Source organism: Schistocerca piceifrons, chromosome 1, assembly GCF_021461385.2.
Source record: "Schistocerca piceifrons isolate TAMUIC-IGC-003096 chromosome 1, iqSchPice1.1, whole genome shotgun sequence".
In the NCBI taxonomy this organism is placed as follows: Eukaryota; Metazoa; Arthropoda; class Insecta; order Orthoptera; family Acrididae; genus Schistocerca; species Schistocerca piceifrons.
This window is the reverse complement of record NC_060138.1, coordinates 630,774,731-630,790,260: the sequence shown is the minus strand read 5'-3', so window position 1 is coordinate 630,790,260 and position 15,530 is coordinate 630,774,731. Positions and strand designations below refer to the sequence as shown.

The 15,530-nt window shown below is 39.7% G+C and overlaps 1 protein-coding gene across 1 annotated transcript in view; it reads right to left on the bottom strand.

Moving 5' to 3' along the window:
• LOC124804798 (5'-3' exoribonuclease 2 homolog) overlaps nt 1-15,530 on the bottom strand; it is a 431,320-nt gene that overhangs the window by 306,309 nt on the left and 109,481 nt on the right. The window contains exons 9-10 of the mRNA XM_047265135.1: nt 8,963-9,076; nt 7,284-7,505 (exon numbers count right to left, since the gene is read on the bottom strand). Of these exons, the coding sequence (XP_047121091.1) occupies nt 7,284-7,505; nt 8,963-9,076 (336 nt within the window). The remainder of the gene's footprint in view (nt 1-7,283; nt 7,506-8,962; nt 9,077-15,530) is intronic.

The window sequence follows — 15,530 nt, the reverse complement described above, 5'->3', positions numbered from 1 at the left end:
GACGAGAAAATTCCTGAAAGGGTTCCGACAGAAGGCAACGAACAAGAGAGGCCACAACCACATCAAACACTCACCACGGGAGGCATATTCTGGAACTCCACATTACCCAGAGGCAGAGGTGACCTGTAAGAAGATACTCACAGTACAGTGCAACAGACACTTTCCCAGGCTGCTTTGAGGCCGACGGTTCCTCTGACTTACAGTCAGTCCGACAAACTGTGCCAGGCAGCTAATGACCCAATGATACAACTGTTGTCAAACCATAATATTCACAGTAACAATGTAGGCCTACTGTATGCCGACACATACAGGTCTCTTCAGTCGATGACATTTTTATCCACAATGTAAACAGGTCTCCTACAACAGCATATTTCCAAGTACATTGGGCTCTCTCAATGAAAAGCCGACAACAGGAAAAAATGTGTTGATCTCACAATTCACAGATCTTACTCCACTATGTGTGTTTGATATCAACTGTAGGGGATTACAGATCTGTTGAACAAGGTATGCATTGTACAGAGCAATATAACTCAGCAGCTGTGGAAGAATAATGGACTGGTTTCTGCGAGTAAGTACATCTTTCTGGCTGAACGTCTGAAATATTTGTGCACTTCCTCCTAAATGGTGATGGCATCAGTTAGAACGATTATGCACAGGCTTACTGCTCTAGGGGCCAGTATGTGCACAGGCACAAGGAAGTCCCAATGTCCACTGACCTAATTATACACAATGAATATGGTCACAGTAAAAAGTTCAGGTCACTTATTCACTTGTTTCTGTACAGTGTAAGATAGGTTTGAACCCTCGTAGCTTCTGTGAGACGAGGTTGGCGTAGGAGAGAGATTTTTGGTGGGCCGCATCAAACCAATTAACGGAAAAAAAAGCTTCAAAAAAGAATTAAATACTTCCAACATGAGGCAACTGTGATTTAGCGTGCGTGTGTGCCGCATTGTGGGCTTTACTAGAAGGAGCTTATTGTCTGTCACTTCCAGCTATTGTCGCTCCCATCGATGCAAGAATATGTATCTCAACAACAAGGTGATAATATGCAAGGGGACGGCACAGTGAAATAACTGAGGATCGATACCCTCTCTTTTGCTTCTACATCTGCCCTCCTGTTCCCCACAATACCCACGTGCCCTGGTACCCAGCAGAATGACACCTCCTTCCCCAGACATTGTGGTTGGAGGACAGTGTCCTGGATATTCTGGACTACTTTATCTGCTGGATACCAGTGTTGTAGAGAGAGAAGAACACTCAGAGAATCTGAACAGACAAGAAATTTAGCACTTGAATATCTCGTCTCCTCCAGTGCCTGCAAGATTGCATATAATTCTGTGTCACAGACAGAGCAGTCACCAGGCAGTTGGATATTGAGGATACAATTAGGGAAGAAAACAGAGCAAGCAATGGAGTCACCCCCTTTTGCAACCCATCCATAATGATGGCTATAGAGTTGTGGTGCTCAGTTAAAATGACCTTAAATAATGTACTAAAAACATATGCTGGAGTGCAATTTCTCATGTACTGCTCTATATCTAAAATTAATCTGGGCCTCTAACAAAGATGGTAGGCGGTTAGCACCCTGGATTTGGGGTTGTACATGCTGCACACCAAGACTCCAGCACACACTGTACATGGACACAAAATGACAATGCTGCTCATGGACGATTCAGGAAAGATGTTCCAGTGATGGACGAGCAACAGAGTGGTACGCAGGTGAAGTCGGAGCTGTGAGGAACTTACATGCCTGATGCACCATGAAGAGCTTCCACTGGATGGTTAGTGGGGGTTCCCCAGCCTCAGCAAAGAGACTGGGTGTGGGAGCTGCTTCTGTAAGCACTAGTGGCGAGCCTTATCGTCTCATGATGGATGACGTCAATAATCTTCAGGGAGGGAGACTTCACTGACCTGTACACTGCATATCCATAGTCTAGCTGTGAATGCACAAAAGCCCTAAAAAACTGGAGCACACATGTCCTGCTGCTTACCAAGATCTGTGACTAAGGCACCTTACGATATTCAGTGCCTTCTGGATTCTGGCTTTCAAGTTTCTTAAGTGTGGAAACCACGACAGTTTGGAGTAAAAAATGAGGCCCTGAAACGTCACTGAGTCTTTAAAATGTAGAATGGTATCCCTCATATTCAAGTCAGATAAATTAAAAATACAATGTGAATGATTAAAATTAACACACACACACACACACACACACACACACACACTTATCTGCCAAAAACTGAAAACACATCTTTGCAGACAACACCTCTAACCTTTGCACTGTAAGCTGCAACTGACAATTCACTGTTGCAACATTGGAGGAGGAATAGAAAACTGCAAAATCGTCCACAAATAAGGAACACTGTGTGGGGTGTCGTACCATAGACGTGACACTTTTTATGGCTTCAGTAAAGAGGGTAACACTTAAAACACAGCTCTGAGGAACATGATCCTACTGCTCAAAACAAGCTGACCGAATGTCACTGAGTTGTGACCTAAAATATCACCACCAAGACAGGAAAGACCAGATGAAGATGGGGAGGTGATCACGAATATCCCAGTCATGGAGTTGCACGAGAATACTATGTCTCCAAGTAGTGTCTTGTGCCTTATGGATGTCAATGAATATACCAAGACAGTGATGTTTACGTAGGAAAGTCTGCTGAACAGTCGCCTCTAGTAGAGCCAGGTTGTCGAAGTGGATCGAAATCTCCAGTATCCACATTGAGAGCAGCTAAGAGGTTGCCTGTCTCTAACAACCAGATGAGACAATGGTTAACCATTTGCTCCAGAGGCCTTCCTACAAAGCTCATTAAGGTGACACTCCAGTAACCACTGGGACAAGTGCGGTCCTTTCCTGGTTTGAGGAGAAGTATCAAAATTGCCTCTCTCCGCAAGTTGCGGAAGTGACCTGTCTGCCATATTAAATTAAAACATTTGAGATGGATTTCTTTTGATGTTATAAGTAAATGCTGAAGTATGCAGTACCAGATCAGGTGGTGACCAGATGCAGTATCACAAGTCTCAGACAGCACTGATTCCAGCTCCCACATGGAGAGAGGGAAGTTGTAAGGCTCAAAATTCTGGGATCTGAATTCCAACTTGCCCCTCTCTGCAGTCACATAGTAGTGGCAAAATGCCAGATCCTGGCTGGCATTGGCAGTAGTCACTGCAAAATGCTCTGCCATCATGTGAGCGACATCTCCAGACATTTTTTGGAGACACCCCTCGTTCAGTACTGCTGCTATTAGTAAACAACTGTGTTTACCGGGAGTCCTCCAGATAACTTCCCATACTTTTTTAGAACAAGTGGAATAGTTGATGGAGTCCAGGAATGCTTGCCGCGACCTTTTTCTTAATTGCATGTCACGCCTCGGCTCTTCCAACTTTAAAAGCTGGCATTAAAACTGTTAAAGATCTGCACGTTTGTCCCAGATTGCTGAACAGCACTCGTAAGTCCACAACAGTACAGGTTGCCTCCTAAGATGACCTGAAGACACAGGAATGGATAAATCAGCAGCATGATGGATTGCTTGTGTGATGTGGTCCACCCATTCCAGGATGCTGTCGTGGTGCTATTTAAAAAACAGTTGTAGTTGCATTATGTTCTTTATTAACTTAAGAACTGTGTGTTTTACCCGAGCAGGGCATCATCAGGTTATGTTTAAAAAAATCATAAATTTTCTGCCAAAAACATGATACTGCATGTACCGTCTAAAAGGCAACCTCATGGAGGCGACAACAGGAATGGCAATGCAAAACAGGACCTCACGCACAAACTGTAAACACAGCCGTATACTACAACAGCGCCAGAGGCTGTACACTGCAATGGCGCCAGAGGCCGTCGGTATTCAATAGTGGATACATATGTATAGTGCATACATATTTATGTACTATGTGAATACCAACAGCCTCTGGCGTTGTTGTTGTATACGGCTGGGTTCACAGTTTGCACACGAGGTAATACATACACTATGTGAATACGGATGGGCTTCTGGCACCGTTTTAGTATACGGCTGGTTTACATTTTGCACACGAGTTCCTGTTCTGTGCTGTTATTCTTATCATTGCCCCCATGGGGTTGCCTTTTAGTACATTTTATGCAGTATCATGCCTTCTAGACAGATGTTTTTTGGCAGAAAATTTCTGATCCTTTAACGGAACCTAATGATGTCCATCCAGTTGAAGCACATCATTATTAAGTTAATAAATAACATTCTGTAACCTATGACTGTTTTTTAAATAGCAGCAATAGAAGGTTGCAGTACCACCACGCCAAGATGGAAAAGAATAATTTTTATGCAGTCGTGGTGTTCAAACATAGCCAGCTGTCTGAGTCTCATCTAGTTATCCTTGCTGAACATCAATTTCGGTGGCTTCTGTTCAGTACGCGGATCCACAGTGGGAAGGAAGTGATCACTGGAGTGAAAAGTCATCAGTTGTTTTCCACCGTGATGTTTTGCAAGGGCTGCAGAGCACAAAGAGAGGCTCTGAATGACCCAGTAACAGCTGAGAAATGATTGGGGCTGCCGATGCTGAGGTTACACGCAAGTACAGCTCAAGCCCCTTAATGCATTATGGGCATTGAAGTCACCTAGTAGGAGAAATGGGTAAGCGAGTTCTGCAGTAAGGCCTGCAAGAGCCTCCGAGTGTATCGCATCCTGCAGAGGTAAATACCGGGAGCAGATAGTGATGATCTGAACCATATGAACAGCAATGGCTACTGCTTGTAGGTCAGTACCCATAGAGAGAGCAGAGGACAAATGTGTGTCACTGAGAAACACAGCAACCCCTCCCATGGCTCTGTCTCTGGTTAATTCATCTTCTCGGTGAAGGGTGCTGCCCCATAGCACAGGGGCATCAGTGGCTTTAAAAGGTGTTTCTTGACAACACAGACACAGGGGGCATGAGTATGCCAGGAGTTTCAATTCAACCACATGTGTCCTGAACCCACTGAAGTTCCCCTGTAGTAAGGCAGCCTTTTATCCCAGCAGCAATTTCACTCCACCTTTCCACCAGGAAGAGGAACCCATAGTGGGTGGAGGCTAAATCTTGGGGCGAGATGAATGCTCTAGGCCAACATCAAGTTCCATCGGTTCCAAAAATGAATCATGAGAAATGTTGGAGAGAGCAATATCGAAACTGTGAGACTACTTACCTCCAGTCCGCATCAGCGGTTAAGTCTTTACCTTTGTCTTTGATTTTTTGCCCTGGGCAGGCTTCGGAGCCACAACTGCAGCAGTGGTAGTGGTAGCTCTGGGTAATGTACCAGACATACTTTGGAGGAGCAGATAGCCCCACCAAGTTGGCTACCACAGCCCTGTATGATGTTCTGGGGTGAAATGTAGGCTTCAAAGTAACTGTAGCAGCAGAAGTGTAATGACAAAGGCAGGTACTAGTGCTGACACTAGTAAGCTTTGTGCAGCAGGCTGTTTGACAACCGAAGCAAAGGCGGTAATGAATGTGTGGGGCCTACATTGCCTTATAAATCTTCTTGGCCTCACCATATGGAATCCGTTTTTAACATTTTGATCTCTTGTATCTTCCATTTTTCAAGGAAGACACAACTGCCCCTACTAAGGACAGGGTGAGATCCAGAACAATTCACACTCTTTGGAGGAGATAAACATCCAACTCCTTCATAGGCAGCCTTACAACAATTGCCAGAAGTGGCTTATCTCTTACACCCAAGAGTGATGTGCCCAAAGAGCTCATGTTTAAAACAGTGCATTGGGCTGGGGTCTTAGGGCTGTATGGTTAAGTGAAGAAAACCCGCATTAATATGCACAGGGAGTTTCACGCTATTAAAAGTGAAGATGAACAAGTTTGATTTGATCAGATCCCCTTCCACCCTTTTCATGATATTCTGCTTGCCTACAATGCCTTTCTGGTCCCACTCAACCTTCAGATCTTCTTTAGGGATGTCTATCAGGTTCCTGCCAATTACAACATATTTACTGTAATTTCAGGTGGTATGGAGCTTAGTCTCAATAGCATATCCCCCAAGGATTTTTGCCCTTCTGCAGGTTAGTCACTTGTTGGGAACTTGAGGTTTTGACTACAGGCATCTCTTTCCACAATCACTTAATAGATTTTAACGTACCTGCATTTCCCGCTAACCCATTTTTCAAAGCCTCCTCCTTTCCTTTTAACTAATAAAAACACACGCTGACTGGCAGCATGCATTCTGTTACTACAGACACTAAGATTCTGAAACATACCCAAGTCTGGTGGACTAGCTACATGAACCCTTGTATTTGATTGGAAGTTGGTACCTACCAGTGGCCGACCCATTCTGCTGGCAAGTGGAAGAGAATATTTTGAAGAATGCATCTCGGTCCCACGAGTAGCTAGGGAAATAAAAGTCTACCTAAACAGAGCCCTCTGTGCCTAGGTACACCTTATACAACTGAGGTGCAGCAGGTTCCCCACAGGTTGCCCGCTAACGACTGTCCCATCTCAATAGCCATGCATTTCATCAATGAGCATCACACCATGAAACTGAGGTTTTTTTTTTTTTAATACAGGCTTTTACCATCCTTACAATCCAGGTGGTCACACCACAATCATCATTTCCTGTGACACACAATGACTACTGTTGTGCCATACGTTTGTCACTGATGTATGGCCAGAACTTAGGTGACAAGAGGACTGGCGACATGCACCAGCTCCCACTGCAGCAACCCTGAAAATGAATGCTGAGCCCCTAAGGGCAGCATCACCTGCGTACAAGTGGGGAATTGGGTAAATGATGCTATAAATCATGACAATTGATTTGTGAAATTTTTACATAAAATATTATTTTAAAAAATTTCGACAGCTCTTTACACAAACACTTTAACAAGTCATTTAACATGTTCTTATTAGTGTTTGACCTCCTCTATAGTAGTCAATGAGGACACTAGCTTGAAAATATAAATTATTGGAGGCATACATTTCCCAGTTGAAAAGACCATTATTGCAGTTTGTAATACATTCATTTGGTCCAGAGGACTACTACATCTGCTATTTCATAGCAAAAGTATGCGGTCAAAACAATGTATGTTTAAAATTAGCCATTAGCTCAACTAATTGTTGAGTTTTCAATAAGTTCTTAATAGCACTGGTATAAAAATGCACTTTCATTAATAGTAATTACCAAGCAGTATTGAGCTATTTAGTGTAAAAATCAAGCATCAAGAACACTGTTCAACAAGATTTGTGTCACTATAAAATTTTAATATCTATTCAAAAAATACTGTACGCAAGAGATAAATTAATAGCCATTAGTAGAGTCATCACAAACCTGATAATAATACCGCAGCACCCAACAGAGGCCACGGACATATTCATGTGCCACACGGACACGGAATTCAACGTTATCAGGTCCCACATCAAATTTAGATTCATAATAGCGGTCCTTGAAACCATCTTCCCACAAGCGAACTTCATCATTAACCTCTTCTTCCTCTGAGTCTGAGTTATCTTCCATTTCATTTGATTTCCTTTTAACACCACGGTTTGCACCCTAAAACAGCATGAGTTTAGCACTGTCTTCTTCTGATAACACACATTTAAATGACACAAGTTCTTTGTTGTTTTATATACAAAACTGTAACCTATGGAAAATCCAGGATGAAATGTAACAATACTATGAAAAGAAAAGTTGATACTCACCATATAGTAGAGATGCAGAGTCGCAGATAGCCACAAAAAAAAGTGACACAAATAAGCTTCCGGCCAACAAGGCCTTTGTTGAAAATAGACAACACACACACACACACACACACACACACACACACACACACACACACACACGACTGCAGTCGTGCGTGAGTGTGCGTGTGGTGTGTCTTCTATTTTCAACGAAGCCCTTCTGGGCTGAAAGCTTATTAGTGACAGTCTTTCTGCAACTCAGCATCTCTGCTATATGGTGGGTAGCAACCTCCTTTTTCATAAAATTGTAACCTTTACTACAGGTAAAAGCTTCCATGGAGATAAAAGAAAAGTAACAACAACCTTTAAGAAAAATAGACTGGTGTGCAAAACTTCTGTACTGTACGGAAGCAGTTCTTTTTATGTATGAGTCAAGTTTCATCTAGCTCTTTTACTTGGCAGTGACACAGAATTTAAAAATTACTTCTGTCCTTAAGTTTTGCACATCAATGTGTATTTAGTTACCACAAATGGATTTCAAAGATGGATGGGAAGAACAATTTTTATTTGATGAAATAGTTATCTATCTACACAGCAGTTATGATCTGCCTGAAACTATAGTGCAGTAGACAATCAACACAAGCAATTCTGGACAAGGCAAAAAGTTCAGCAATCATGCAGCTCAGAATAGATGCGACACAAATAAAACCTGATAATCAATGGGAGTAATGAGGAATATATTTGTGATAAGGACAAAGATTTCCTGCAGCAGTAGATCCAAGAACATTATAGCGGAAATTGAACAAAACAAGATTATCTAGTTGCATAGCTCCTGTTTAAGATACTTTCTTGTCCACTGTCAATGTGTTGGAGAATATTCCTTAATAAAATTCAGTGCAAGAACTCTAAGAGGAAAAAGTTGAAATTATTACATTTAGTTCCTTAGTTCACTAAATCTGCGACTCTTTCTTCCAGTATACATTGGGGGGGGGGGGGGGGGGGATATTAGACAGAAATAGAAAAGGTCATAGCTCTGCAATCAGTATACGCTTTTAATGTAGCACTAAAGACTGAAGTATTAGTTACGTTCTCAACATACTGCTGCTGATTTGAATGTGTGTAATTCAAGTCAGTGTCCTTTTTGTTCTAGATGACATTAATTAAAGAAGAAGCTTTCTAATATTGATAAAAAAAATCTGTGTGCTGCTTGTGCTTGTGATTGATTCAAAATATTTACTGTGAAGTTCAGGGTGTGGGTAGTTTCTAGCAGAATTTCACTAATTGATACTACTGCAAAAATTATAATAGCAATTATCTTTAGAAGCTCACCTCTGGCACAATTAGGGCATTGAGCCCAGTATTTGAGGCATTCATTGCTTGCATGCGCATTCTGTAGGCTTCTTGACGTGGATTCTGGATAGGGTTGACTGGCTGCCCCACAGGCTGCAAGAATAAGAATGTCACATGAAAAAATCACCACTGTATTTCCAGTGATTATCCAATGTAGACATTTAATATACCATGTGCACAAACAAAAACTTTTAGCCTCTATCAATTTCAATTGCTGTACAACAACTTGACTTTCTTCTGTCGCCCTTTACAATATTATTTTCCATGACATCTGGTACATTATTACTGGCTTTGTTTGAGCAGCAGTCTAAAACCATCACACGCCAAAATGTTATTCGAGCAGTGACAACTATTTTCAGTGTTTCAGATTAACAGTGACCTATTTGAACAGCAACTTCAAACTGGTCAGAGATTGTTGGCAATTTTCCGAATGGGTCCAAGAATGCTCCTCAAACTGGAAGTCATATGCATGCTTTTAGCCGCTCTTTCATCTGATTTCTTGAATTATTTAATGAAGCTCATTCATTTGTCTCTTAGGATGCATTTTCAAAGTAATTCAAGAACTTTTTATTCACCTTCAGTTTCTATTTTCTGTAAGTATAACAACTTATCCATAAAGATTTTTTCCTTCTTCTTGATGACGTAAAAGAATCACTATTTGGAGTATTAAAAGGATGAAAATATTAATTTTATGGAAGAAGTTATCTTCATTTTTAAGGCAAAAATAATCATAAAATAGGAATAATTTTAATTCACCTAATCCTGCAAAGTAAACATTTTAGCATTGTTATTAGGAAATTTTTCTGTGTACCATGATAATTAGCCCCAACATTTGTTAACCAATGGGAGGAAGCACTAGAACAACTAACTACATCTACAATATCATCTCATTTCAAACCCAGGCAAGAGAATAATGAGGGAAATGGGGCATCAATGTTACTTGAGCTAGTGTGGACAGAAAACTATTTACCATATTTTGGGTACTCAAGTTTATAGGAAAGATGTTCAAACTGTGCACCGCAGGATTTGTCATTAGTAGTGTTAGTGTCATGACTTGCCATTAGTCACCGGTACTGATACTGCAATAGAGGGTTGAAACTCATGCATCAACGTGCATTACAGTTGCATAGAGTCAACAGGTGTCTGAACAATATGAACACGGCTTTACTCATGAAGCCGTTTTATTGAATCAACAGCAGCAGTGCTGCCGCTCTTTATGAATATTAACACATTAAAGGAATGCGGAAGGGTCCTCTTCCCACACAGAGACTGAAGAACACAATTGGGAAGTTCGAATTAAATGGCAATTTGGGAAATGCCCATGGGGGGAGGCTGACTGCCAATCATGCCGAAAATTGTAGAAGAAGTTACTGATCCAATGCTGAGAATGTTGGACACAATGTGTTATTTTTAAGCAGTACATGAACTGTCATGACAGCTGAACATTCCATGGTTCAACATTCAAAAAGTGCTTCAAACAATTGTAAAATGGTGTCTACAGTGTGGGGTTCCAGGCTGTCATGGATACAGATGGTTGTTACACTGAGCAATATTTATAACCTGGAACACAGACACGGTACACAACTGACAAATATTACCCCTCTCATGCAGAAATTAAAATGTGTTTCAATGGTTTATTCATTATTTCTTTTCTGTATGGCTTCACAAATATTTCCACAAACTTTTATTGTACTACGGTCACTTGATTTTCATGGTGTCCCTCTCAAAGTTTAATTATAACTATCCTGTAAGTCACATTGCAATAAGCAAGACAGCATATGAAAAATCTATATTAAAGATTTTCAGAGTATTTCGAATGAGTCTCCTCACATGACAACTGAAGTTTTGTTCGTAAGTTGATGACCTTGGCTGAGCCCAGTATACTACAGAAAAATTGTTCCCATTCTTGGAACATAAAAGCCTAAATATTGAAGAGAAGAGAGAGTGCTGTACAGAAACTTATGTCTAGAACAATGGCCAGGGAAACCAGACATAATACAATAAATTTATTTTATTTCCGTCTACCAAAACAAGGGAAAAACAAATACACTAGTAGACTGTCTACATTTTAAAACAACAAAATAAGCTATAATGAAAAGTATTACCAACATATATGTGGAAAACATGCACTTAAATATGACAAGGCATATCAGTTATAAAACATGGTCTAATGTAATGAATCCACAGCGACATCACCAAAAGATACATACAAAATCAATGTAGCATCATCACACATTTAAACATGGTATACACTAGGTCACAGTGTCATCAGAATCATCTTGTTAAAAGTGCTACTGTTTATGACAAAATCACTCCAGCAGCCACAACATGTTTGTGTCGTATGCTTGTTAGATGTCGCTGCTGTAGACCTACATGTATGCATCTATTATATAATTATACAAAATCACTCCAGCAGCCACAACATGTTTGTGTCGTATGCTTGTTAGATGTCGCTGCTGTAGACCTACATGTATGCATCTATTATATAATTATACAAAATGTACCATCCGTGGACCAATTTGACAACCAAGATCCATGCTGTGTCTGACTTGAAGCTGGCAGTATGGTCTCTTCACCGGTAGGTGAGGCTCCAAACATGCTCCAGGAACTCACAATCCCTGTTCTACACAACTAGCAAAGTTAGACAATTGATGACAAGCAAACATGTCTCATACACGAGTAATGACAAAATTACCCCAGGTGGACAATCCACCCACTCCAAAGTGGCAACCAAGCCATCTGACTCTGAGGAGCTTGGGCTTATACGAGAGAGCAAGCCGGAGTGCTCTGGTAAACTTTCAAGAAAAACACACGTATGGGCACTTTCAATATTCAACTTATTGAAGCAGAAAAATTACAAAATCTCACAACTCAGGAAGCAGAAATTCAAATTCTCGCCTTGCATGAAACACACTATACAGATTCAGAAATGATAGACTACAATAATCACAGAATCTTCAAAAGCGTAACAAACAAGAAAATTGGCAAAGGAACAGCACTATTGGGAATGGCCTTTATTGTAGACAAAACAGTGCTGGACTCAGTAACAGATGGGCAACCCATCAACAATCGACTAATGACCCTTAAGTATCAAACACACAAACAAAAACTCCACCTTTATTAATGTACATGCACCAACAAATGGTGGTGATAAAAAAGAGCCCGAAAAACAGAGAGATTCTGGGAAGAACTTGAAACAGTGATGGCCAAAATTCCAAAAGATATGTGAAAATACTACTCAGTGACTTCAATGCACAAATTGGCAGAGAACACAGATACAAGAAGACAGTAGGAAACTATCCAGCACACAAATTTACCTTAGAAATGGCGCATGACTCATTGAATTATGCCAACAAAACAACCTAAAAATTATGTCAACCTTACTTCAGACATATCCCAAAAAACAAAAAACCCATCCACCATTTGGGAGAACTCCAGACTGATCATGTTGCAATATCAGATGACTACTAAAAACAAATTCACAATGTGAAAGTATACAGAGGTGCAGATATCAATTCGGGTCATTATTTAACCAGAATAAAAATTAAATTCATGTCCAAGAGGAAATTCAAAAGAAAAACACTACTGATCCCAAAATTTGAATTATACAAAACCAAAGACTCCAAAATCACTGAAAAATGTGAAGAACAATACGCAGAAGATTAGGAGAAATTTCAAACTAAAATCATCAAAACATCACAAGATCTGATCCCTCTTCACAAAACACCAAAACACCCTTGGTGGAATCAAGAATGCGAGAATGCACTAGAAGAAAGAAGCAAGGCATTTCAAAATTACAATTGTAACAGATCAGAAGAAAAACAGAAGAAATTTTTCAAAATGCACAAACACAATTCCAAGATTCTAAGACGAACTAAATGAAAATATGTCAGTGAGAGCAACTACAGTCAATTTAAAAATCAGAAGCTACAATACACACAATTTCTATACGACCTTCACAAACTAGACCAAAGAGTACGCACCACAAAACCTTTGCTTTCGAAAACAAGATGGTAAATTGGCCGTGACAAATAAAGAAAATTGACAAGTACTAGCCACATATTTTTCACAGCTTTTAAACTGTCAAGAACTCAAAGACAGATTCCCAAAAGTGCAGCCAGAAATCTCACCACAGAACTTGTCACCACCAACATGAGAAGAAATTTATATGCAAATCAAGAAACTTAAAAGTAATTAAGCATCAGGGGAGGACGGAACTGTAGCAGAACTCTTGAAGAATTTAGGCTCAAATTCACTCAAAGAAATTACTGAAATAATCCAAAACATCTGGCCAATCGAAAAAAAATCCCAGATGACTGGAAGATTGCTACGATTCATCCACTATATAAAAAAAGGTAATAAATTAGGATCTCTCTACTGCCAGTCACCTACAAAATTCTATGAGCTTGTCCATTGAATAGAACACAACAATAATTAGAACTCAAAGTAGCTGAACATCAAGCAGGATTCAGACCAAACAGATCATGTCCGAAGCTAATCTTCAACCTCAAAATCATACTCAAAATGTGAGCTCTCAGACAAAAACCTGTAGTATGCACATTTGTAGATTTCAAAAAAGCATAAGATTCAATAGACAGGCCCACACTATTCAAAATTTTAGAAGAGAGCGGATTAGATCCCAAAACACGAGAAATCATAAAACAAAGAGTAATTGGCACAAAATCTGAAGTAAAATTTATGAGGAAGATCTCATTCAAACAGGTGTGAGACAAGGTGATGGACTCTCTCCTATTCTGTTCGATGTAGTTCTAGATGAAGTTATGCAAGAATGGGATAAAGAACTCAAGAAATGTGGGGTTTGGAAGCCAATCTGATTGGGTGTTACCAAAAACAACCTCTACATAGCATATCTTGCATTTGAGGACAATCTGCTGATACTAATAGAGGATGAGCAGACTGCAGTCAAGTGGCTGGAAATACTCTAAGTACGTGCAAAAAATACAGGTTTACAAATTTCATTTGAGAAAACTTAATTCTTTTGTTCCAAAACAGAAATTGCAAGCTTGAAAACAAAATACGGTAAAATTAACAGGGTCTCATACTTTAAATATCTTGGAGAATTCATCGAACCGACAGGTATTAAAAAAATCTTACAGCAACATCGCCTCCAAAAAATTAAAACAGGATTAGGGTCAATGCAAAACCTCTACAACGAAAAAATCAACGTCAAGATGGGCAAAAATTTGACACTACAATAGTGTCATAAAACCAGCAATCCTCTACATAAGTGAAACACTAACCCTTAAAAACACTAACCCTTAACAGAAAACAACAACTTAAGGATATCAAAAAAGAAGAAAGAAAGATCATCAGGAAAATTCTAGGAGGAAGACATACCCATGACGGTTATAGGCTACAATCAATTAAAACAACAGAAAAGTATTCGAACATCGAAACTGATATTAGGAAAAGGAGAAAGAAATTTTGTTGGCCATCTCAGCCGACTACCAGAAAATCAACTGACAAAGAGAATAATAGATTATGTAACTTGCTTAAGAATTCCACACCTTGGCTAGATGAAATTCAAAAGGACCTAAATAATGCAAACATAAGACCAGCCGGCATCCTGGAAAGAGACACCTTCAGACACAAAGTAGACAAATGGGAAGTTACATCAGAGCTACCAAAAGAAAAACAGTACAGACCAAAGTGGTCGGATGAACGTAAACAAGCCTTTTCGGAAAGAATGAAAGCCTATTGGAAGAAAAAGAAGAACTCAAAGAAAGACTGATCAAGTTATTTGCTTAACATCTTCCATTTCTGGTAAGAATTCACCAATAATGATGATGATGATGATAATAATAATAATAATAATAATAATAATAATAATACACAAAGTCCATTTAAAAAAGTGTGCAACATGTAAAGTCTATGGTGGGCTTACCAATTGTATACGTTATTACAGTGATAAACCGCAATAAATTAAAAAAAAAAAACGACTTAAGTTAAATTCAGATTGTTAAAAGGAAACCGTTAAGTAATTATATGTAATTCTGAGATACTCCTGTGATGATTTTGACAAAAACATAATGACATGCATAAGAACAAGCTTACGGAACTAACAGAATAGCATAAAAATTATAAAATAAGTAGGGAAAGAAGACAAATTGAGAAACAACAACTGTAGTAAGGAATCAGCACCCTTGGTTGACATCGCCACCTGAATGCCGCAAAGGCAAGAATTGGTCAGAGGTTTTTAACCACTAGAGGGGTCTCTCATACCGTGTAACATGCCATTACAAGACTGTACCAGTCTTACATAGTTAATGAAATGTATTATAAAACTGAGAAGGGACAAGTCAGCAAGAGAGAGATATGTTCAATGGAAGAAAGTAAAAGAAAATATGTAATCCACTCTATACTAGGTAAAGACAGCAACCAAACATATGTAAGAGAGGTTTTCAAGGATTAAAGCGGAACATTGTCAAATGAAGCAAAGTAGGCTTTGCGTACAAAATCTTTCTGCACTTCGATCACACTTGCTGGCTCTCACACATGGTGCAAAAATGCCATGCTCTCAACTTGT